Raw genomic sequence first — 24,240 nt, 5'->3', positions numbered from 1 at the left:
CACACACATTGGCCACCATGTTTCATGATAATATTTAACCACCTGTTGATCACCTTTAAGAAGGTTTTTATGACCACATTGGCTTTATAAAGGGGTGAGGACCAGGAAGAATTCATACAGAATCTAATACTAATGCATCTTTAACACTAATTCATTTTCACATTTCTAAATGTATTTGTTAATCTTTATTACTGAACCAGTATCCTTTCTGACAGCCATGGCAGTCTTTCATCATCTTGGGCTGGTGTCTCTGGCCGTGCTGATGCTGGCGTCTCAGCTGGACTTCACCATTGCTAATGTTCGAGTGTTTGCACTCTAAAAACTGCTGGGTTAAAAGCAACCCAATTTGGGTTATTTTCACAACCCAGCGCTGGGTCAAAAAGGGACGAACCCAGCGCTGGGTTATTTTAACCCAACAAGTTGGGTTATTATGTTTAACCTAGCATGCCAGGTTGCTTTTTTATGGATTAAAATTACTACATTGCTAGGCTAAAGTGATTCCAAATCGAGCTAGGCATTAAACCTACAAATCTTGTTCATTTTAAAATCACACAAAGAATGACTTTCAAAAGGTAAATATTTATTAAAAACAAGAGAAAACAGTCAAAAGTAACATGCATGTAAGAACAAATGCAGAAAAGTATGGCATTAACAGCAAGAGTGTTTATAAATGAAGCATTGAACATTTGATGAATATTTTATTTTTTTATTTAATTTTTTAGGGATGTGGCATGACCAGGGGATAAATTGTTGCAGTCGTTAATTTAGCCTGATAGCTTGAAACAACTGAAGTATTTCTTATTAATATTTATTTTGTAAGTGTAATCCTCTGGGCTTACTTTAAGACACCAAAACTATTTAACACAGGAAAAAAAAGTATATCTATCTATCTATCTCTTCACTGTAAAAAATTGCCAGGAATTTACAGGATTAAAGTATTATTTTACAATATATTACTGTATTCAGAAATGTATTGTGAAATCAAAGCATGCTGGGTAATTTTCTAACAAATGACTGAATGAACAGCAGAATGATGCTAACATCACAGTAATTTACTGTTCTTGTTTTACTGTGAATTCAATTTATAAAGTTGTCTTGAACTGTTGTCTTTGACCTTGCATATTCATTGTAAGGTTATTACATATAATATTAATATAGTTTAATTTAGCTCAAAGGGAATCATTTATGATTTTATAGGGATTTGAACAGAATCAGTGTTACGGCGATTCACTGAACCAGCCGTATGACAAACTCTGTACTGGATATTAAAATCCAAAATATAGTGAAAACACTATTAAATAGCACAGTAACAAAATCGACAGATTAAGGCATTAACTTGTGAGCAGAAAACACAAGATACTTCTCTTTTAAAATATAAATCAGATTTTATTTATTTAAACCTAAGACATAAACTAATCTAACACGTTCACACGTTGCAGAAAGAGAGAAAGTGAGGAAAGGATGAGTTTAAGAGAATGGAAATGTGAAATCCCAAATTCACAGCAATATGTGCTATTGCATAGACCTGAACAACCATCAAACACTTATTTAACCCTCGCTTTGAGTTTCTCAATGAGGCTAAAATTTACATTAAAATCACCAATTCAGAACTTGGAGGCGTTGCTTGCTTGCCTGTGTTACGGGGTTTCCTTTGTGTAGTCGTTGCAGACAGGGGGTTCCCCGAAGTGTCTGATTGGCTGGAAGTTCAGTAGTCTTTGAAGTGACGTCTTTGGGCGTTGGCTTGCTGGACGTTTGAAGAAGTGCAGTCGAAGCTTTAACATTAACACACGAAACTCCACGGAAAGAAAAGAAACTAACGTAAAATAATAATAAAATTATGTAACGAGACTAAGTTGTTTTCCTTCTCATTCTGGCACATGAGGCCAGAGCATGCTCAAAGGGCAGCACGCACGCGGTGAGAGGGACAAGGGTACGAGAGTCAGAGAGAGAGCGAAGAAGTAAGAGAGAGAGGAGAAAGCGGACAAGAGTTTTAAACTCGCTTCTGGACACATCCCATCTGGAGGTCTTGACCAATCAGAAACTGTCCTTGCTTAGCTAGGGTGTGTTCTTTACATCATAAATCAGCTTGTTATCAGTCACATGGTCCGAATTTTACAGGCTTTGGCAGAGTGTACCTGTTTGAACATGATTTCATAATAAGACTATGATGCATTTGACAAAGAATTGATTGGAAGAAACATTCACAGCATGAATTTTCGAGCTCATACATACTAAATATGCAATATTTATCTTTAAAGCTCGAGCTATTCAATAATGATTAAAAAGACATACATATTATTTGATTAAAACATGATATGTGGGTACAACATAAAAATGTACTTTTAGGATGATTTTATGTGCATATGGAGAAGAAAGTTTTGTATAGTTCTAAGGAGAACGAATGCATGTTCTTTAGAGAGGAATGTTGGTTTGGTCTGTCTTCTATGTGGGGGAGAAGTCAGTCTAAGGAAGCTTGTGAATACAATCGTGGAACCCGTGATGGCCATCTCTTTGACCATCAGTCTTGATTATTTGCAACAAATTTGACAGTCTCCTTCTTGAATTGGAATTATCAATAAGTGTTAGTTTGTCTCAAGGTTGTAAGTTGTTTGGTGAAAGAGAGCTTGTTAGTTGGGATTGCTTCAGCTAGTTGGACTCCGGACAGATTTATGATATCCTGTTTCTTGGAGCCTCTCTTTCTGGAATCTCAGCTTCTCATGTTTCAGTGTTCTGATTCAGTCTCTGATATCCTACATCATATTCAAAATAAAACTCTACAGCATGATTTATTCATGCTGCATTACATGCTGGGACCCTTCATACATATGCACAGCACAAAACACAGTATGACGCTGTTTGTTTACAAGTAATTACTGAGAGTGCAGTTCAATACAAGAGAAGTCCCACTGTGAAATTACTGTGAAAGTAATGCAGTTATTAACCTGGAATATACTGTAATTTCACACTACATTATTACAGTGTAGTTAGCATGTCCAATCTAATTATTTAAACAAATGTTCCCATGAGACTGGAAAAAAATGTAGGCTGAATAAAAATTAATAACAAAATCCTTCACGTATGAAACTGCTGGATCAGTATCAGTATTAATGTCCAGGTGACAGTCTTGTTCAGGATGTGTTGTTTTGATTCACTTGTTTGGAGCTTGTGGAGTTTCCTCTGTCAAATACTGTACAATAGAGAGAAAGATAAAATACACTAAGATCTGCTTTAATACAAGATAATAAATTACATCATTGAATCAATAACTTACTGTAGTTTCTTCAGTTTACAGTGTGGATCCTCCAGTAGAGCAGAGAGCAGCTTCACTCCTGAGTCTCCTGGTTTATTATCTCTCAGATCCAGTTCTGTCAGGTGTGAGGGGTTTGATCTCAGAGCTGAACTCAGAGCAGCACAGCCTTCCTCTCCAATACTGCAGTTAATCAGCCTGCAGAGAGTGAAGAACATGAATGATCTCTGGGATTGTGTTTCAGCTTTAGGGTGAGAGTGTGTTTGTATGAGCTCTGCTTTTCTCTCTCACACCAGGATCGGTGCTATAGAGATTTTATCTTGCCAGCAGCTGAGACATTAATTTAACTCACTCTACATGATTCCTGATTGTGATGCTGAACTAGTTCATCGTTTTCACTCCTCAAACCGTTTGTAGTACTATACAGGTGATAATGTTAAAACAAGAGTAACATTATAGTGTAACTATGATATATAAGTCTTGTAAGGATCACTAATCGGCTCAATGATGAAATCCAGCGGCGTGGATGAAGGTATAATGTGTGAAGGACTACTACTCCTGCTTTAATCTAACTACAATTCTCAAGTGATCATTAAATTTAGAATGTGTTTCTAATTAGTAACTAATCACAAATATTGGTTAGTTTAAATGGAGATATTTGATTATTCTGTACATCCTATATTTTCAATTATTCATTCATCAGGGACTCGATGTTGTGTTTGAGTCTCACTCCGACCGGAGGTCATGAATCTCACGATCACAAACTCTCCAGTCTCAAATTACTCAGAGGGTGCAAGGATAACCACAATATATATATATATATATATATATATATATATATATTGTGCTTAACAGCCTGTTTATTAGCCTGTGTCTAATAACATATTCATTTTTGTTTTGTTCCTTTAGATTCACAACACATTGCTATAACTCCTGCAGCAAACCGTAACAAGAGGAAACTACAACAGATTTATGCTAACACTAGTTTGTCTTATGATTTAGTTCTCTAGACTTGGGAAGTGATTAATAAAGAGGAATCTGTCTGTTCAGTTCATGAATGAGGTGTCAAATCGACCGGATCATTGAGGAGAGGAGTGCTGTATCTTTTCTAAGTGATCGAACCTACGATGTTCACACAGCGGACGATAAAGCAGACAACAAAATCCCATAGAGTTACAATGACGGAATGTTCATGAATTTGAATCTCAACTGTCACTTTCTCTCTCACACACACACACACACACACACACACGACCACACACACACACACTCACTCAAACACAGGCACACACTCTCTCTCTCAGACAGACACACACTCACACACTCACACACACAGACACACAGGCAGACAGACACACACACTCTCTCACACACACACAAACTCTCTCACACACACACACTCACTCAAACACAGAAACACGTACAGGGCCTTAGGAAGCTTTTCTCGCGCTCTCTCTCTCTCTCTCTCTCTCTCTAATTCAATTCAATTCAATTCAACTCAATTCAAATAAGCTTTAGTGGCACGACTGTGTAATATTTCATTGGCCCATAGAAACCTCTATGAACACACTTGACTTGACCGCAGAGGATGAATTTAAGTTTTATTGAAAAGTGTTTATGTATTGTACACTCGTAGCACGCGCACACATTAGGATAGGTTAGATGCCTGCCTCCGTTGCGAGTCCCTATCAAGCACTTTACCGATTCACCTCCTCTCCTCTCCTCCTCTGCCTGGCTCTTTGGCCGCATCTCTCACCGCAGAGCAAGCCTGTTCTTGATAAAGCTGCTGTGAAAACGTGGGAAAAGCCGACGAGGAAGAAGTTGGGGTGAAGCGATCTTTATATAGGCATTTAAATTCACATTTAAATTATCTTTTCATTTTAAAATACTTGTAAATACAAGGCTGCCAACTCTCACGCATTCAGCGGGAGACTCACGCAATTGACCCAATTCTCACGCTCTCACGCCACACCCCCCTTTTCTCACGCAGACTCGTGCAGCAGTGAGGAAAAAAAATCGCGCCGCATGATCTCGCAAAGCAACGCGCAGAGAGACCAGACAGACAGTGTAGTGAGTTTTTTGTGACAATTGTGAGGGAAATGCACAATTTATTCCCATAAACTGTGTAGTCAGCCGTTCTCCCTCCCATCTGCACCGTGTGAATTGTGAACGCAGGCAGGTCAATGAGTTACAGGGCGCCCCGTGTCTCCGTCCAGTTTAGGCTAGTAGCTAATATGCTGTTATAGTTTATATAGAATTAAGTTAGCATTAGCAGAGTTGTTTGTTTTGCAGCACTGAGCAGTTATTTTACATAACTTTATCATAAAAAAACATGACAAATATCTGGATATGCCTAGTAGTTAATGTTAATTATTGTTTTCTAAGAACAGAATGTCAAGTCAATGACAGCCCACATTTAAATGATTTTATTTATATATCAATCACAACTCATCAATCATGTCCAGATATTTGACTGGTGGTGGTGTCAGTATGGATAAATTAGAATAGTCTGTTATAGGATGTTATCTAAAGTGTCAGGGACAGGCAAGAAAAGAACGCTTGTATCAATGTGGGCAGCCTATCAGCCCTCCAAGAAGTCCTGTGACCCTGAGAAGCAGCAGGAAAAGACACAGGAGGAACATGAAGTATCTGAGACTTTAGAGCAGGAGACAGTTGAGCCTCAGAGAAAGAAGAGAGACCAGGCCAAAAGATTAAAGCCCAGAGATGATTAAGGCTGCAAAATCAGCCACCAGCACTTACAATAGAGCACATGTTAATCTGTGAACATGCTAATCACGTTAATCTTATTTCTGTAAAATGTTTGTGAAAATTAAATGTAATGTAAATCTCCCAAGAAATTCTGTACAGATACCAAATACTGTGACAATCAATATATACCTAATACACTTCTGCTACTGCAATGATTTTGTGTTTGTATTTTTTCCACACCAAGCCACGCCCCTTCATAAGCCCCTCCCCCCATAACCAAGCCACGCCCCCAAAATCTCACTCTAAGATGAACTCAAAAGTTGGCAGCCCTGGTAAATATCAGTATTCAACGTTTTATGTTTAAAACACTTTTAAGACAAAAATGGTTTTCCAAAGATAAAAATACCCATAAAAGGTAAAAATCTATTTAAACTTATTGGAAAATATAAATTTCTATCACTGCTGTGAACTGACCTCACAGAATATGAAGAATATCAAAAACATTTATGAGTCAGCTGTCCACGGTAGTCCTTAATATACCAGCACAATAACACACTCAGAAAAATATTGTCTCATTATCGATAAAATCACAGAAAATATTTAGATATCATTGTCAATAATAACACACCCCTATGTCTCAGTTACCTAAAGTTACTATTTATTGAACTAAATTATTTTTATCTCACTTTATGATGAATATATGAAATGTATGAGACACAAGGAATATGTTTCTGCTATAACTATTTATTTATTTATTTATTTATTTATATATCTTTTCTTATTTTCCACAGAAGAAAGTCACACTGTATTCAAATGACTTGAAGATAATTAAAGTGAGGACAGTTTTAATTTTTGGGTGAACTATTGCTTTAACATGAAATGTTTTTGTTTGGCAGTATTTTCACACAGTTTTTGTGTTTAATAATATAATAACACTTACTGTAGTTTCTGTAGTTTACAGCGTGGATCCTCCAGTAGAGCAGAGAGCAGCTTCACTCCTGAGTCTCCTGGTTTATTAAAGCTCAGATTCAGTTCTGTCAGGTGTGAGGGGTTTGATCTCAGAGCTGAACTCAGAGCAGCACAGCCTTTCTCTCCAATACTGCAGTTATACAGCCTACAGAGAGAAAGAGAAAAACTAAAGATGAGTTAAGTTCATTCACTGTTTGTCACAGACCCATGAATGAGGTGTTAAATCAACCGGATCATTGAGGAGAGGAGTGCTGTATCTTTTCTAAGTGATCGGACCTACGATGTTCACACAGCGGACGATATAAATCAGGCAAAAAAATCCCATAGACTTACAATGACGGAATGTTCATGAATTTGAATCTCAACTGTCACTTTCTCTCTCACACACACACACACACACACACAGGCAGTGTTGGGTAAGTTACTTTCAAAAAGTAATTAATTACAGTTACTAATTACTTCATCAATATTGTATTTAAATTACTTTACTAATTACTCTATCTGAAAAGTAACTTAGTTACTCAATAAGTAACTTAATTATTCAAATCGCTAATTAGGCTACATCTTAAAATCCCTATAAACCTTAATATAAATTAAACTCTATATTCTTTCAATTCGAGTCAAACATAGAATAGTTTAGCCTTTTAGCTTTAAAACAACTGTAATACTTAAACATTTTTATGAAAAAAATGTAACCACCTTTGGTTAACAAATAGAAATACTCTGCAAAATATCTGAATAACAAAAAGGCTTAAAAGTTAAACAATACATTTCAGTTTGGCAAGAGGTTCAGGAAAAGCCCAACTAGTAAAATCTGTACAGGTTTATGTCAAAATAACACGTTAACTAATGTAGGAAAGAATAAATTACAGAAATGATCTTCTCTGCTGAATAATGTCAGATCGCGCTGTTCTTATGAGGTAAATTTCTCATAGCAGGTCTTCTTTCAAAAATTATGAATATTAGATGATTTTTTTTTTTTCTTCATATTTTACTTTTTTTTTTGTAGGTGAGGGCATATGCGCACAGGTGACTGCATATAATGAGCTCAGACACGGGAAAGACTGTACCTTGCTTTAGTTTCATACGGATTGCATAATCAGAAACATTAGTTTTTAATTTGAATTCGTTCAAGTGTCAAGTAGACACTTCAAGATTTTTAGATTCTATTGATTTTAGTCTTATATGTATCCAGAGCCGGCGCCAGGGCACCTCCATCAGGGGGGCATTTGAATTTCCAGGGGGGGCACAAATCACGTGTGTGTGTTGGGGGGGGGGGGGGGGGGGGGGAGTCGCTGACGCTCGCTAATCGCATGCAATCGCTTTCTTATGTGCGCTGTTTTATTGGTTTCACTTTCGCTTTTGAAATCGATCACTTTCAGCAAGGAGGGGAGAGGATGGAAAGTGGGAACACAGTAACTCGTTTAGGGGGGGGGGGGGGGCACTAGAGCCCTGAATTGGCCTCAAATTTAGGCCCTAGCCCAGCCCACGTCCGACAGCTTATCAGAATTACTGGCCCAAGTCCGATCCGAGCCCGTCTTTTTTTTTCCCCTTCTCCTAAATCTGTGATTGCGTGCAGTTTCTGACGCTCGCTAAAGCGTGCAATCGCTTTCTTATGTGCGCTGTTTTACCGGTTTCACTTTCGCTTTCGAAACGATCAGGTTCAGCATGAAGGGGAGAGGATGGAAAGTGGGGGGCACCGTAACTCTGCCCGCGAATGCCCCCTCTTGGTGCCGGCCCTGATTTGAGTATTTAAGGTTTCTCTGTGAATCAGGAAAATCTGAAAGTGAACGCACCCGCACGCGGAGGGTTAAAGCCGCTGCATTCAATATCTTTAGACGGTAAATTTAGATTTCAAATTCAATATTGCTTTTAGAACTGTTGAAATTATTTACTGTATGTAACGCAAGTACTTTATAAGTAACTGTAATTAAATTACCTAAAAATGAACAGTAATCCCTTACTTTACTTTTTCAGTGGATAAGTAATTTAATTACAGTAACGCGTTACTTAGTAACGCGTTACACCCAACACTGCACACAGGCACACACAGACACAGGCACACACGCACACACACACACAGGCACACGCACACACAGACACACTCACACACTCTCAGTCACACACACTCTCACACAAACACACACACACACACACACTCTCTCTTTCACACAGAGACACAGGCACACACACACACACAGGCGCGCACACACACACAGACACAGACACACACAGACACACACGCACACACAGGCACACGCACACACAGACACACTCACACACTCTCTCTCGGTCACACACACTCTCACACACACACACACACTCTCTCTCACACACACACACACACACACACACACTCTCTCTCACACACACACACACACACACACACACACACACTCTCTCTCACACACACACACACACACACACACACACTCTCTCACACAAAGACACAGGCACACACACACACACAGGCGCGCACACACACACACACACACAGGCACACACACAGACACATGCGCACGCGCACACACACACACACACACACACACTCTCTCTCACACACACACACACACACACACACTCTCTCTCACACACACACACACACTCTCTCACACAAAGACACAGGCACACACACACACACACAGGCGCGCACACACACACACAGGCACACACAGACACACAGGCACACACACAGACACATGCGCACGCGCACACACACACACACTAATATTTGTAAATATTAAGCCGCATATTAAAACAGCAAAAAGTAATTCACAGAAACATTTAATGTAAATGGCAAGGAAATTATGATGGAAATGAATGCCGGCGCAGCCGTGAGTATCTTACAGTTTTTTACAATAATTTTTGCACTAATAACAGAACCTTCATGTCATTTTTCAAAACTCTAGACACAATTCACAACCGATGATCAAAATGCACATTTTTCAAAACACTTAACACTTTTTACAAATGCTTGGATAAAATACACGAGCCAAAGATCTTTTGTTCATTGAACTAGAATCACAGGTTCAAATTGACACAACTTAACATTAAAGTATTACTATTTCTCGCATAGTACAACTCGCACATTACATCTGAATTGAGTGTTTATTCATTTCATTGCAATGATCTAACCATCAACTGATACAGCTGCTCAAAGTGCAATTATGAACAACATTACGAAAGTGAAGCAACTGAGGACTGAGTATGTTCAGGTATGATCAGTTTCAAGATGCCTGTTGCTGGGAGAAAAGAAATCCCAAAACATCTATATCATTGTTATCAGTATTTATTTTTCCTAGTCTTTTTAGAGGTTGATAGAGCTGGAAGCTGATGAAAACCATTCATATTTTTGGATGAGGCAGGTCATGACATGGATGAAAGGTTGAGAGCCCAGCGGTTGAGACGGGACCAGACCGATGTTCGCTGGCGGCCTAACCACCCCACACTGAATGTGATTTTGAGGGGACCCAAAGCAAAATCAGTGCAATGGGCCCAAAACTCCTAGCGGCGGCACTGAGAGCAATCATGGTTTCAGGCCCATCCACAGTTTATCAGCTTGTATTTACCCCATATTCCCCTTTCCTTACTGTAACCCGACTGAGGAGTTTTTCTCCACATGGAGGTCAAAGGTTCACAATAGACCTCACAAACAAGTCCCTCTTCTCCAAGCCAAAGATGATATGTGCAATGATATCAAAGGAGACCGATGTCAGGCCTGTATTTGCCATACCAGAAGATGTTTTCCAAGATGAAAACATCCATTATGATGTGGATGAGAACCTGTGGCCAAACTCACAAGACAGGGTTGATAAAAACATAGAAGTGCAGTGAGGGACACTCCAGTTGACATTTTACTGTAGGCTTAAAGTCGTTTTTTTCTTATCTTTTTTTTCTTATTGAAAGTTTTTTGAAAAACCTGTTGTGTTGATTATTTCATCAATAATTTTCAAATTGTAATGTTTCCAGTGTCTGTACTTTTCTCAATGATGTATGAATGTGTAGAATCATAATGAAAGTTGCATCATGTGTTTTGAACAACTATATTTAATGATTGTACTAACAACTAAACAGTGAAACTATGGGTATCTTGTGAGTGGGGGATCTAAAGTAATGTTCTTATGATATTTCATAAATTAGTATTTTGAACCAATGCTTCTGCAAATGCAAGGCTTCTTTAAAGATATGAATGCAACATGCAGAGTTTTGAACATTGGATAGCCTGTGTTACAAATAATGACTGTTTTGAGTTTTGTGTCTAGAGTTTTGAAAAATGACATGAGGGTTCTATTATTAGTGCAAAAATGATTGTAAGAAACTGTATCTGAGAAACATTTCCAGGCTGCGTTCTCAACAGAGACACTGGAGGACACTAGAGTCATGTTGAAAACATACACAGGAGAGATTATGCCTGTGTTGGGACAGTTTAATACTCTTCAACTGATTCAATTAGACAAGACTTGGTGCCACAGAGAACATGTAAATCATGGATTGGATAACTTTGGATCTGTATGTTTAATTTTTGGACAGTTAGCAGTTGTTTAATTTCAACAGATAACAGACTGTTGCCACAATTGATAAAATTCAGTTAGCAGAAATACAATTGGGCCGATGGAGAAATGTAGATGTAATCAGTCACTAGAAAATTTGTTGGAGAGTTGAGGAGGTCTGACATTTTTTACAGTGTAACCAAAGTTTGGGTATTATTGCTTTCCATTGTGTGGATAAAAAACATTTCTCTAAATATCTTCTCTTATGTTCAGAGAAGACAGTCATGCTGTTTTGAAATTATTTGAAGATAATTAAAGTGACGACAGAGTTTTAATTTTTGGGTGAACTATCGCTTTAACATGAAATGTTTTTGTTTGGCAGTATTTTCACACAGTTTTTGTGTTTAATAATATAATAACACTTACTGTAGTTTCTGTAGTTTACAGTGTGGATCCTCCAGTAGAGCAGAGAGCAGCTTCACTCCTGAGTCTCCTGGTTTATTAAAGCTCAGATCCAGTTCAGTCAGGTGTGAGGGGTTTGATCTCAGAGCTGAAATCAGAGCAGCACAGCCTTTCTCTCCAATACTGCAGCTCCTCAGCCTGCAGAGAGAAAGAGAAAAACTAAAGATGAGTTAAGTTCATTCACTGTTTGTCACAGACCCATGAATGAGGTGTCAAATCAACCGGATCATTGAGGAGAGGAGAGCTGTATCTTTTCTAAGTGATCGGACCTACAATGTTCACACAGCGGACAAAAAAGCAGACAACAAAATCCCATAGACTTGTTTGTTTTACGTGATATTTATAACAAACCATATTACAGATGCGTTGCCAGATTTAAGTTGAACCGTGGTCCTAGCGCGTGCCGTCCACGAACCGTTCCACCCCCACCTCATATCATCTTATTATTATTATTATTATTATTAGAATAGCCTATATCTCAATGAGTCTACTTAAAGAAAGAGAAAGAAAAGAAACTAAATAAATAATTTCTAAATGTTCTACCTCATATCATAAACACATAGAAATGTAAAAGTATTCATGGCAACCCGTCAAAATAAAAGTTTGGTTTCACTTGAAGACATTGCGGCAGAAATATATTACTATTGTTCAGTAATAGGCTACTACTACTAAAATTATTAAAACCTTATTTTTAAAGGAATAATCATACTATAATAATAATCATATTTCTTCAATGTTTTAATTTTAATATTAAATCCCCTTTATTTTCCAAAAAATAAGATTTTATTTTCATTTTCATTAATTAAAAGATAAAATGAATGTTTTATGCCTTAATAAATGTAAATACACAACACAGAGTTTCTGAGGAAAAAAATATAAACGTTAGAATAAATGAAACTTGTTTTTATACTTTTAAATAATTAGACAATAAAACATAAGTTTGGAAAAAATAAAACATTTAATTGGGCCCTAAACATGTATTTTTTGTTAAATAAATTGATGATAAATTGTTTAAGTTTCATGATTTTAATTAATTAGACATACTTTGATTAGTAAAATGTAATTTGATCATTAAAAAGATATGTAATTCAGGTACTGTTATCATGATCATTACCATCTTAAAGCCTCCCTTGGGGCAAAATAGGAGAAAGACAGATGATTATCAATGTACTTATTCACACGTATGTTATCCAGGCGTTAATCCACAAGTACTTTCTAGATGCAAAGTAAAAAAATCCTTCCTTTGCTACGTCACCACCGCGCAGTTTGAGCGCAGCTCCGAGACGTGACCGTGACGTCTAACGTGTCAAATATTACGTCTGACGCCTGAATCTTCATTTGTTTCTCTACTTTTTCTCTAGTAATCTTTAGTACTTGATTTCAGTTGACAATGTATATTCATGATACTTTGTATATTATGTATAATCATTCTTTAAATGTCAACTCTGTATTTTTGCATTCCATTAATTAAAAACAAACAAAGGCCTGAATACTATGGGATTTTTGCCAAACGGCTGGCGAGCGTATGCACCTTAATTCTCCTGTCAGTTTGCTTAGAGAGTAGAAAAAAACTGCAGTTATCACACCCCATAAATGCACACACAATCACACACACACACACACACACACACACAATCACACACACACGCACTCACACAATCACACACACACATACACATACACACGCACTCACACAATCACACAGTACCTGGTACTTATTTTAGTACCACCTCGGCTGAGGTTTCAAGCGAGCCGTACCGTTACCAAAACATGACGTTTAAACTCTGCTGATCACTGATTGGCCGGAGAAAATTGTCACTGATTTAAATCAGCACAGCCAGTGAAGGATCGAACACAATTGTTTTGAATGAACACCTTTTTTAAACAACCAAAAAATGGCTGTTTTGTTGTCTGTTGAGGAAGTACAGATGTTCCTCTCGTTGATAGCCAAGGAGCGGATCCAGCGAGAGCGTGATGGAGAGATGCAGAATTAAAAAGTTTTTCAGGAGTCACGGCAGTAGAGGCGGTGCAACTATAACGACACGAGAATAATCCCGTCCTCTCTAAAGCGGTACTAAACTGCAGTGCAAACACAAAACGAGCCGAACTGAGCCGTGCCGTGCCCGTATGTACATGAACACCACTGATCCTCACAAACTTCTCCAAAACACACGAGCATCCGTTATTAAACTCTGTGTATTCAACTAGGTGAATATCCTGAGCTGTGTTCAAGCAGAAATATGATATTATAGTGATCAGTGCACCGAGAGCACAAATACACACGGTTCGTTTGTGCATCAAATAACAGACACAACACACACCTAATGCACCATCCTGTATGTGACTGTAATCATCTTTACCTTGATGACAATCATCATCCATCAAAACTTTAGGCTACTAGTGTGACCCTGGCTTCTTTTATCCAGCCGAGAGCTGTATTGTGGATCATCTGCTCATCCAGAGGTTTTGAGCCGTCGTTCAGTCTGTATTTCACACAGATGAGAAACGGTCTGCTGCTCTGAAACACAGAACATCACAGAATACCTAGAGAGGTGGTGCTTTTATTTATATATTTACATTATTTAACATATTAGTCATAACATTAGTGAATATATTATATTTTAGTTTTAAGTTATCTCGCGCCCCCCGGCTGAGAACCAGTGACCTAAAGCGTGATCTACCAGCATTGCCTTCACGATCGACCTGTTGGGCACCCCTGGTTTATACAAACATACATTAGTCTTGAGCACATTCAGTATAATCATTGTGTTTGATCATTTACATTTTGATTCTTAAACGCTCACCCAAAAATATAAAGTGTCATAATGTACTTCCCTGCATGTTGTTCCTGACCTGTATGACCTTCTTTCTTCTGTCAAACACAATAGATCATATTTTGGACATTGTTGACAACCAAAGTTTGGGTATCAATGCTTTCCATTGTGTGGACAAAAACATCTCAAAATATCTTCTCTTATGTTTCACAGAATAAAGTCACACTGTTTGGAAATGACTTGATAATTAAAGTGAAGACAGTTTTAATTTTTGGGTGAACTATCGCTTTAAAGTAAGGTTAAATAATTAATATTAATAATTGAATCTATATAAGCACTTTTCTGGGTTTGTAATATGTGCTACTCTAAATGAATTTGTAATATATTCTGTTCAGTTTGGGCTAGCTTATAACACTGTCATGCTACAATACTATCGTGCCTAATGTATAGATGTTGTGGAATATCTGCTCTGAATATCTTTGTGTTGTTTCTAATGCATTTCGCTCAGTGTGGGGTAGTTTCAACATAACTTGTTTACAAATATCTGTTCTTAGGTGTAAATGTTTTCTACGTGCTAGTATATGTCCGGTGGCTGGCGTTCGCAAATTTCTCGGGTGTAAATGTTTGAAAAGCTGTAAATACGCGTGGTTTACAGCCCATCAACAGATATTTGTCCGTGTAATTGGCCATCAGCAGATATAGACACACATTGTATCCATCAGTTGGCCATCGGTTTGCTTTGGATTTTGCTAACTTTTTTTAGGCATGTGGCTGCATCATGCTCACCTGCATCAGCACCTCGCAAAGGGAAACGCAGGTGTCGTTCAGGTTTCAGTGCGATCGAGAATCATACTGAGTAAGTGCACAGACATGATATTTTACAGATGTAATTGAGTTTACATCGTAAACATGTACTTGTGTGACACTACACAAACTGTTGTGATAATATATTACTACTAACTTCCTTTTTTTTTTTTTGTACAGATTTGCCAAGGAAAATATTCAAGCACCTGTTTCGAAGCGAGCCAAGGCAAACAAGCAAGTAATCTCCAGGCAGTCCACTCTGTCATGGAAAACAGAGGCGGATGTTGATATGATTCCACAGACTCTGTGATTCCGGCCGGCACGGGAAACTGGAGCTCAACTGACGTCTGCTGACTCGCATTCTCCCATGAGTCTATATATGTCTCTTTTGCACTGTCTTTTGTAACACTACATAAAACTTAGAACATATACTTGGATTTACACATGAAACAACGTGTATTTATGTGCAATACCATGTGAGTGAGTAGGTTACACATAGGTGGGTGAGTGGGCCTAACAAACCATCTGCCTTTTGTAATGCTCTCATCTTTCCTTATATATGTCCTTATGTATACTGGACACAGTTACTTTTTCTTGCATTGTCCCGGTTTGCACTGTTTTGCCTTGAATGTTTCTTTAGCACAGTCTTCTGTACCCCTTCTTAAAACTTCTTAATTTTGTAAAGTATGTCAGTTGACTTATACTATGCGAGACATTTAGTTCCTAAACATAGAGCAATTACAATAAAATAGATTAAAATCTTGGAGCCCTCTGAAATTGTTTCTTCAGGTTGCCTCACAGCATTTCACCTTGCCTCAAAGTGACAGTCACACTGATGGGCCATTAGCAGCTTTAGGGGAGGGCCCTTTGTCTCTCAGGTGAAATCACTTAATATTCAAGACCATTACCACTCCCTCGCATATTGGCTTTCAATCACAAAACATGTCTTTAAAAATTTAAATCAATATATTGTTTTCTGTGAATGAGTAAGCAGAATGATTTTCACATAATTGTGAAGTAAATATTCTAGCCTACAAGAATGATTACACAAAAGTCTTATTCAGGACCATTTAGTGTGGCTTTTATGGCCTTATTTCAGCTACATTTATTTTTTCAAAACTTACAAACCACGCATAATATTTTTTTTCTAAGAAATGCAGACATGTACATCCATATTGGTCACATAATATTGTAGCACAGTTTGTGCTGAATACAAAAAAAATTACATGTTGATCAATAGTATGTTATAAGAAGCTGAAATAAGCACAAATATCAGGGCATGTCAACATCTCAAGGGTCCCAAAATGACCTCAGACCCCAGAGGGTTAATTTTTGGACAGTTAGCAGTTGTTTAATTTCAACAGATAACAGACTGTTGCCACAATTGATCAAATTCAGTTAACAGAAATCCAGTTGGGCCGATGGAGAAATGTAGATGTAATCAGTCACTAGAAAATTTGTTGGAGAGTTGAGGAGGTCTGACATTTTTTACAGTGTAACCAAAGTTTGGGTATTATTGCTTTCCATTGTGTGGATAAAAAACATTTCTCTAAATATCTTCTCTTATGTTCAGAGAAGACAGTCATGCTGTTTTGAAATGATTTGAAGATAATTAAAGTGACGACAGAGTTTTAATTTTTGGGTGAACTATCGCTTTAACATGAAATGTTTTTGTTTGGCAGTATTTTCACACAGTTTTTGTGTTTAATAATATAATAACACTTACTGTAGTTTCTGTAGTTTACAGCGTGGATCCTCCAGTAGAGCAGAGAGCAGCTTCACTCCTGAGTCTCCTGGTTTATTACAGCTCAGATTCAGTTCAGTCAGGTGTGAGGGGTTTGATCTCAGAGCTGAACTCAGAGCAGCACAGCCTTCCTCTCCAATACTGCAGTTATACAGCCTGCAGAGAGAAAGAGAACAACTAAAGATGAGTTAAGTTCATTCACTGTTTGTCACAGACCCATGAATGCGGTGTCAAATCGACCGGATCATTGAGGAGAGGAGTGCTGTATCTTTTCTAAGTGATCGGACCTACGATGTTCACACAGCGGATGAAAAAGCAGACAAAAAAAATCCCATAGACTTACAATGACGGAATGTTCATGAATTTGAATCTCAACTGTCACTTTCTCACACAGACACACACACACAGGCAGACACACACACACACTCACAGACACACGCACACACTCACAGACACACGCACACACTCTCACAGACACACACACACACACTCAGACACACACACACTCTCTCTCTCTCTCTCTCACTCACAGACACACACATACTCTCTCTCTCTCACACACACACACACACACACACACACACTCACAGACACACGCACACACTCTCTCTCACACACACACACACACACACACACACACACACACTCTCTCTCTCTCTCACAGACACACACATACTCTCTCTCTCTCTCTCTCTCTCTCTCTCTCACACACACAGACACACACACATCAACAGAAACATACATTAGCCGAACCCTGTTTGCAATAATATTTGCAATAACATATCGATTTGTTGAATAATTAAGTAAATATACTTCCTTAATTTCCCTCTGTAAAGAAACCTCATTGCTGGCTACTCTCTGCTGTCTCAGACTACGTCATCTTAGCCCTTTATCGGCCTCCGTAGCTTCTCTAAAGGGAGCGGTGAGCGGGGGACTGAGCCGTTGCTTGCCATTCACAAACTCAACCGCTACATGCTGCTAAAATCTACACACTGCACCTTTAAGTCGGCCGCCTACTGCTTGATCAGAACAGAAAGTGTAGTTCTGGTCACTTCAGTACAACTTGCTAATCAGTGATAGACAGAAATCAAAAGGTCTCTGATGACGTGCTACTGCTCCATTCATCCATGAGCCTTTAGTCTGTTCTGTCCTGGACACAGATTTGAGGAAACATCAGCCTCCACATGATCTACTAGTCATTATGATTTCAGAAGAGCGAAGAATAAATAACAGTTTATTTGTCAGGTAAGAATGTATCATGTTAATTACATAATTAAAGAATAAGAATCCAATTCAGAGTCAGAGATAATAAATACATAACATCAATTGCTGAAAGATGAATCTAGGAGAGAGAGGTGCAAACCTGACAGAGGAAACAGTAGCATTTATGAGTGCGGTTTACTCTGATATAAATACTCTTAAATCAGATTAAAATTTATCTGTATGTTTCATTTTGGCTGACACTTATGTACTTTGTTGTTCATTGGTCTATAATGCTGCCTTCACGTGCAATCGGAAATTTCCTATTTCCCACTTATGAAGTCATGATTACGAGCTTGTTGTGTTCAAGTGCTTTAATGTCAGAAATAATAAAATGTAGCATCCCATTGGTTGACAATCATATAAACATTCACCGTGCTATACATGCAGTTTTCTGACAATCCTGGGATTTCAGTCAAATACATGTTTATTTCTCTGCTTATAAAACATAAAATATGCTTTGAATGATCGCTCATATCTAGCCTATAAATACAGTACTTAAGCGACCAGACAAAGGGATGTAGTTGTTGTGAGAACAGACAGCAGCAATGGTTGTCCCCTCCACCATGTTTAAAGATTATGACCCGCCCAACTCAGAAACTCTGGAATCAAAATTATTTCTGAATTTCCCAGTAAATATGACTTGAAAGGCCGTTCACATCCAATTTCCTGATTACTCCGATAGCATGTGAAGGAACAATAAGTGTATATCCCAGGGGTGCCCACACTTTCTTGAGCGGGGATCTACTTTTAAAAAATAAATAGGCCTAAATAAAAAAGCTGGTTGGGATGTATCTTTATATTGCATTAAGTTAAATTTTTATTTAAAAAAATAATAATGTTCAATAATGCCTGCATTTACCTAAAGCAGTGCTTCTCAACCTTTTTTTACTCCAAGACCCCCTCTTCTCCAAATCAATACTGCAAGCCCAAACTTTTCTATTCACTAAAACCTTTGTATTTCATGTCATTTTTTAAACAAAGCAAATTCAAGAAAGATTTAAGCATCCCATGAACACACTTCACAAAAATGTCCCTTAAGTTGTATAGAATATCTACAAAGTATGTAAAAGTATGTATCTCTGAACTCAGCGATCTGAAGGCAGCTCGACAGCATCAGTGAATATTTCCTCTGTCAGAACAAGCTGTTTGAGCGTCTGATGCCCGTATGTACATGAACACCACTGATCCTCACAAACTTCTCCAAAACACGCGAGCATCCGTTATTAAACTCTGTGTATTCAACTAGGTGAATATCCTGAGCTGTGTTCAAGCAGAAATATGATATTATAGTGATCAGTGCACCGAGAGCACAAATACACACGGTTCGTTTGTGCATCAAATAACAGACACAACACACACCTAATGCACCATCCTGTATGTGACTGTAATCATCTTTACCTTGATGACAATCATCATCCATCAAAACTTTAGGCTACTAGTGTGACCCTGGCTTCTTTTATCCAGCCGAGAGCTGTATTGTGGATCATATGCCAGGGCTCCAGACAAAAAAATCGAGTAAGGGGCCATTTGCTCCTATAAGAGAAAAACTTTGGCGCCAAATCATTTTTTTAGGTGCCACAGAATAAGTGTTTTATTTTATTATCATTTTATTTTTTTCCCCTACATTTTAACATTTCAAGCATTCTGTCATGTGTTTATGTCTCATCTTTTCTTGGCTTTATCAGCATTTTAATCCATCTTGTAGATGATCAGGTCGACCTGGTAACTAAGCTTCACTTAAAGTGGGAACTAAATGTTCAAATATACAGATTCTTAAACGCTCACCCAAAAATATAAAGTGTCATAATTTACTTCCCTGCAAAGTAAAGATTATTATTATAAAGATATTTTCACACAGTTTTTGTGTTTAATAATATAATAACACTTACTGTAGTTTCTGTAGTTTACAGTGTGGATCCTCCAGAGCTGAACTCAGAGCAGACCAGCCTTTCTCTGTAATCCTGCAGCAGGAAAGACTGCAGAGAAAATACAGGAAAAATAAAGATTAAGTTCATTCACTGTTTGTCACAGACCCATGAATGAGGTGTTAAATCAACCGGATCATTGAGGAGAGGAGAGCTGTATCTTTTCTAAGTGATCGGACCTACGATGTTCACACAGCGGATGAAAAAACAGACAAAAAAAATCCCATAGACTTACAATGACGGAATGTTCATGAATTTGAATCTCAACTGTCACTTTCTCACACACACACACACGCTCTCTCTCACACACACACACTCTCTCCCTCACTCTCTCTCTCTCACACACACACACACTCTCTCTCTCTCTCTCTCACACACACACACACAAGCACACTTACACAAACACACACCATGTTTGATGGGGACCAACGTTATAATCATCACATGCATAATAAACATGCATTCCCATGATTTGTGGGGACCTTGCAACAATAATAAATATTACTAATGACAAATAAAAGGCATTTATGAGACGTAAATCTACAGACTGCATTTGTTCATTTGCTCTTAAAATGGGTTTAATCTACAAAAAAAAAAAAAAAAAAGCAATAAATTCACAATTCACAAAAAAATTCACAAAATTCACAAAAAAAAAGCAATTCACTCTCGCATAAAACACCTAGGACCAGTTTCACAGACAGAGATTAGCTTAAACCAGGACTAGGCCTTAGTTAAATTAGGCTATTTAAACAGTTTCTATTAAAATGCCTTAGTAAAAACTAAAACTAAAAGATGCTTCAGTGCTTCAGTTACTTTCAGTTAGGACAACTCAAACATGCTTTTTAGTCTGGGACCAGCCTTAAGCATGTAATCCATCTCCTCAACATGTACAGTTTTGGTTGATTGACTGATTGATGGTTCCTACATTTGATTGTAATTATCAGCGTGACTGAAGTGGACTGATGTTGCAGTGAACAAGTTCTTCATTCACATACAAAGGATCATATTGGGAGCAGTGAATAATTGCCTGGATATATTCCAACCCATATCATACCCACAAGTCCAACATTTAAACCTTTCCACTTCAAACTATTCTTTCTATAATTGTAATAAAACATATATATAAACAGTGTTCAGCCCCGACCATCCACCCAGTATCAGGTACTCATTCACCGGATACTTATCGATACAATAAACCTGCTACTAATTGAACTTACTAAATTGAAGTTTAACGTTAATCATTTATTCATTTAAAGCTACTTACCTTTTTTATTTTACTTAATTTCTCTGTGTCACACTTTGACACGATCCCGGTTAATCAATATGACAAAAACAGGTTTATTATAGTAAAACCATGTTTTTTGGCGTATTGAGTAACATTTATATAACCACACAAATACAATCTAAACTACACTCAAAAAAATGATACATTGGCATTACTTAACTTTATGTCAACAGGTTCCACGTAACTGAGTTAAGTTGCCTTTAAGAAAGAATATTTATTTCAGTGAACTTAAGTTAATTACATAAAGTTAAAGTAATTTTGTTTAGTTCAATCAATGTAACATTTGTTATTTTGTATTAATCTGTTTAGTTAATTAAGTTCAATTACTCTAAAATTAATATTGTTATGTTAAAAATGAGATAGGAATAAGGTTTCAGATTCATTGTTTATTAAATAACATTTTTACAATGTTTTACAATTAACACTTTCTATTGTTTTTCCAACAATAAAATGTTTTTCAAAATCTACATGCTGTCTTAACAAAATATTATTATAATACTAATAAAAGTAAAATAAAAGCATGCAGCCTTTAAACGAAAGGATTGACAAAAATGCTTTTTATACTTGGAAAAAATTATCAGCCTTCTTTAATGGTATAAAGTACACCAACTTGAGAAATCAGCTAAAAACACCTGTTATTCAAAGGATGATTGACATTTGAAAGCAAAATAATATTTTTACAATGTTTTACATTTTTTCAGACAACGTTTACAAAATCTAAATACTGTCTTCACTTTTCAAAAAAAAAATTCTTTACTCATCACAAGATGTAACAAAAATAATATTACCAATAAAAAGTAAAATACAAGAATACTGTCTTTAAATTAAATGATTTTCAAAAATATACTTGGGGAAAAAATAGTCTTCTTTAGTAAACTATACCTTATTGAAACTTGGGAAAAAAAGCAGTAAACAACATTGCAGTTAATCAATTGAAGATTAACATCTGAAATCAAAAGTAAAGATGAAATAAATATTATTAAAGATATCACCTGGTTAGCAGTGAAAAAAAAGTGCTACAACAGCCAGTGCAACATTATGGACAAAACAGGTCCTGCCTCTTAACCCTCGTTTCAAGTTACAGTGCCTATGAAAGGAGTTTATTTTTTAAGACCTGGACTTTGGTGGCATCGAGTTCCATGAAAATCTTTTGAAACATTTCAAAAGTATATCTCAGATCCTGGGGGTAAGCCAAGTTTAATGCATAGATTAGACCAACCATCATGGAACAAGCATTAGCTACATTGTCCAAGTTTTCAAGTACTTGGATGCCTTCGATGATGACACCAACATCTTCGTATGGGTCTGCAACATCTGCCCCTTCATGTTTGATGGCATAGATTCCGAGAGTGGTTTTGCTCATCACAATTTGGGCTTCATCATGTTCAGTGTCCTAAAAATAACAAAAGACAAGTACAAATATTAAGTACAAAAAACAATTACCAATAAAAATAGGTAAAAATAGGAACTGGTTTTAGAGAAAAATATGAAAAGTTTCTTGGAAAAAAAAAAAAAAAAAAAAAAAAAAAAACTGTAAATAGCTTACCATGTACTCCTTCACTAGGTTTGAAGGATCTTCATTTAGGTAGACCACTAAGGCTTTCAGGATGCATTCACGCTTTTTTTTCAATGGTGATGCTCTAATCAAAATGAAATGAGAATTAGTACTTTTTGCTGTACATCTTAAATGTAAGTAGCACTACACAAATTATCCCACTGCTTTATTTTACGAAAGTCAAGTGGTCCCAAATGAGAAGCACTGCATGGGATACACAATTATCTTGAACATCTGAGCTGTTCTAATTGTAGTTGCAAAAATAACTATTAATGTATAACAGAGGCAGAAAGTGATGCTTCAAAAGGAAAAAAATCATGATATTTGGAGCTTCAGGAATGAAAATTCACCTTTAACTTTTAATCCATAATTTTAGTATAAAAAAGATTGAATGATGAGTTAAAAATAACAAAATAATTATATTTGGATAAAATATTAGTTTGGCCTATTATGAATTAGGAGAATTGATGATGAATTTATAGAACATACCTGTTCCAAAACTGACAGGATGTCTGTGATCTTCTGTGCAGCTGCTACTCCTTTCTTTTTGAAATTTTTGAGGAGCTGAGAGGAGAAATGATCAAGCTGACCCATGAATTTGGACACCAAGGGAATTGTTGTAATCCTGCTGAATTCCGCAGATACCTGGTACAATTTTCAAACAAAACAAAAGAGAGAGAGAGAGACAAATCAGGTCGCTGATAAATTTGACAGGACATCATCATACACTTCCTTTACCAGCACTCACAGATAATATACATTTACTATAAATGAACAAACCTGAATTACATCTAAAGTACTTCAAATCATAGTTTAGAATTATAACAACATCCAAGCAATTAATCAGCTGACATGACATTAAAGACATACCTCTCGCTCAGAAAAGAGTGCTGGCCATCGGTTCTTGAATTCAGCAATGAAAGGGGAGTGTTCTACCACCTCGTGCCTCCGTAGAGCAAATGTTCTGTCCATCAGCCCCTTGATAACCTGCTCGTTGTTTCTTTTAGTCACCT

At 37.2% G+C, this 24,240-nt stretch overlaps 1 protein-coding gene across 4 annotated transcripts in view; it reads right to left on the bottom strand.

The window, feature by feature from the left end:
- Nucleotides 1–2,763: 2,763 nt before the first annotated feature.
- LOC306874650 (NLR family CARD domain-containing protein 3-like) overlaps nt 2,764–24,240 on the bottom strand; it is a 34,327-nt gene continuing 12,850 nt past the window's right edge. For 2 of the 4 annotated variants that reach the window (XM_079424824.1, XM_079424825.1), the window contains exons 7-12: nt 20,352–20,438; nt 17,182–17,355; nt 11,842–12,015; nt 6,897–7,070; nt 3,272–3,445; nt 2,765–3,187 (exon numbers count right to left, since the gene is read on the bottom strand). In XM_079424824.1, coding sequence (XP_079280950.1) covers nt 3,181–3,187; nt 3,272–3,445; nt 6,897–7,070; nt 11,842–12,015; nt 17,182–17,355; nt 20,352–20,438 — 790 coding nt within the window. In that variant the 3' untranslated portion in view covers nt 2,765–3,180. Of the gene's footprint in view, nt 3,188–3,271; nt 3,446–6,896; nt 7,071–11,841; nt 12,016–17,181; nt 17,356–20,351; nt 20,439–24,240 lie in introns of all 4 variants that reach the window. The other 2 variants (XM_079424826.1, XM_079424827.1) reach the window with 1 other exon arrangement.

Source organism: Barbus barbus, assembly GCF_936440315.1.
Source record: "Barbus barbus genome assembly, chromosome: 9".
Classification (NCBI taxonomy): Eukaryota; Metazoa; Chordata; class Actinopteri; order Cypriniformes; family Cyprinidae; genus Barbus; species Barbus barbus.
This window is presented reverse-complemented; position numbering and strand designations above follow the sequence as displayed.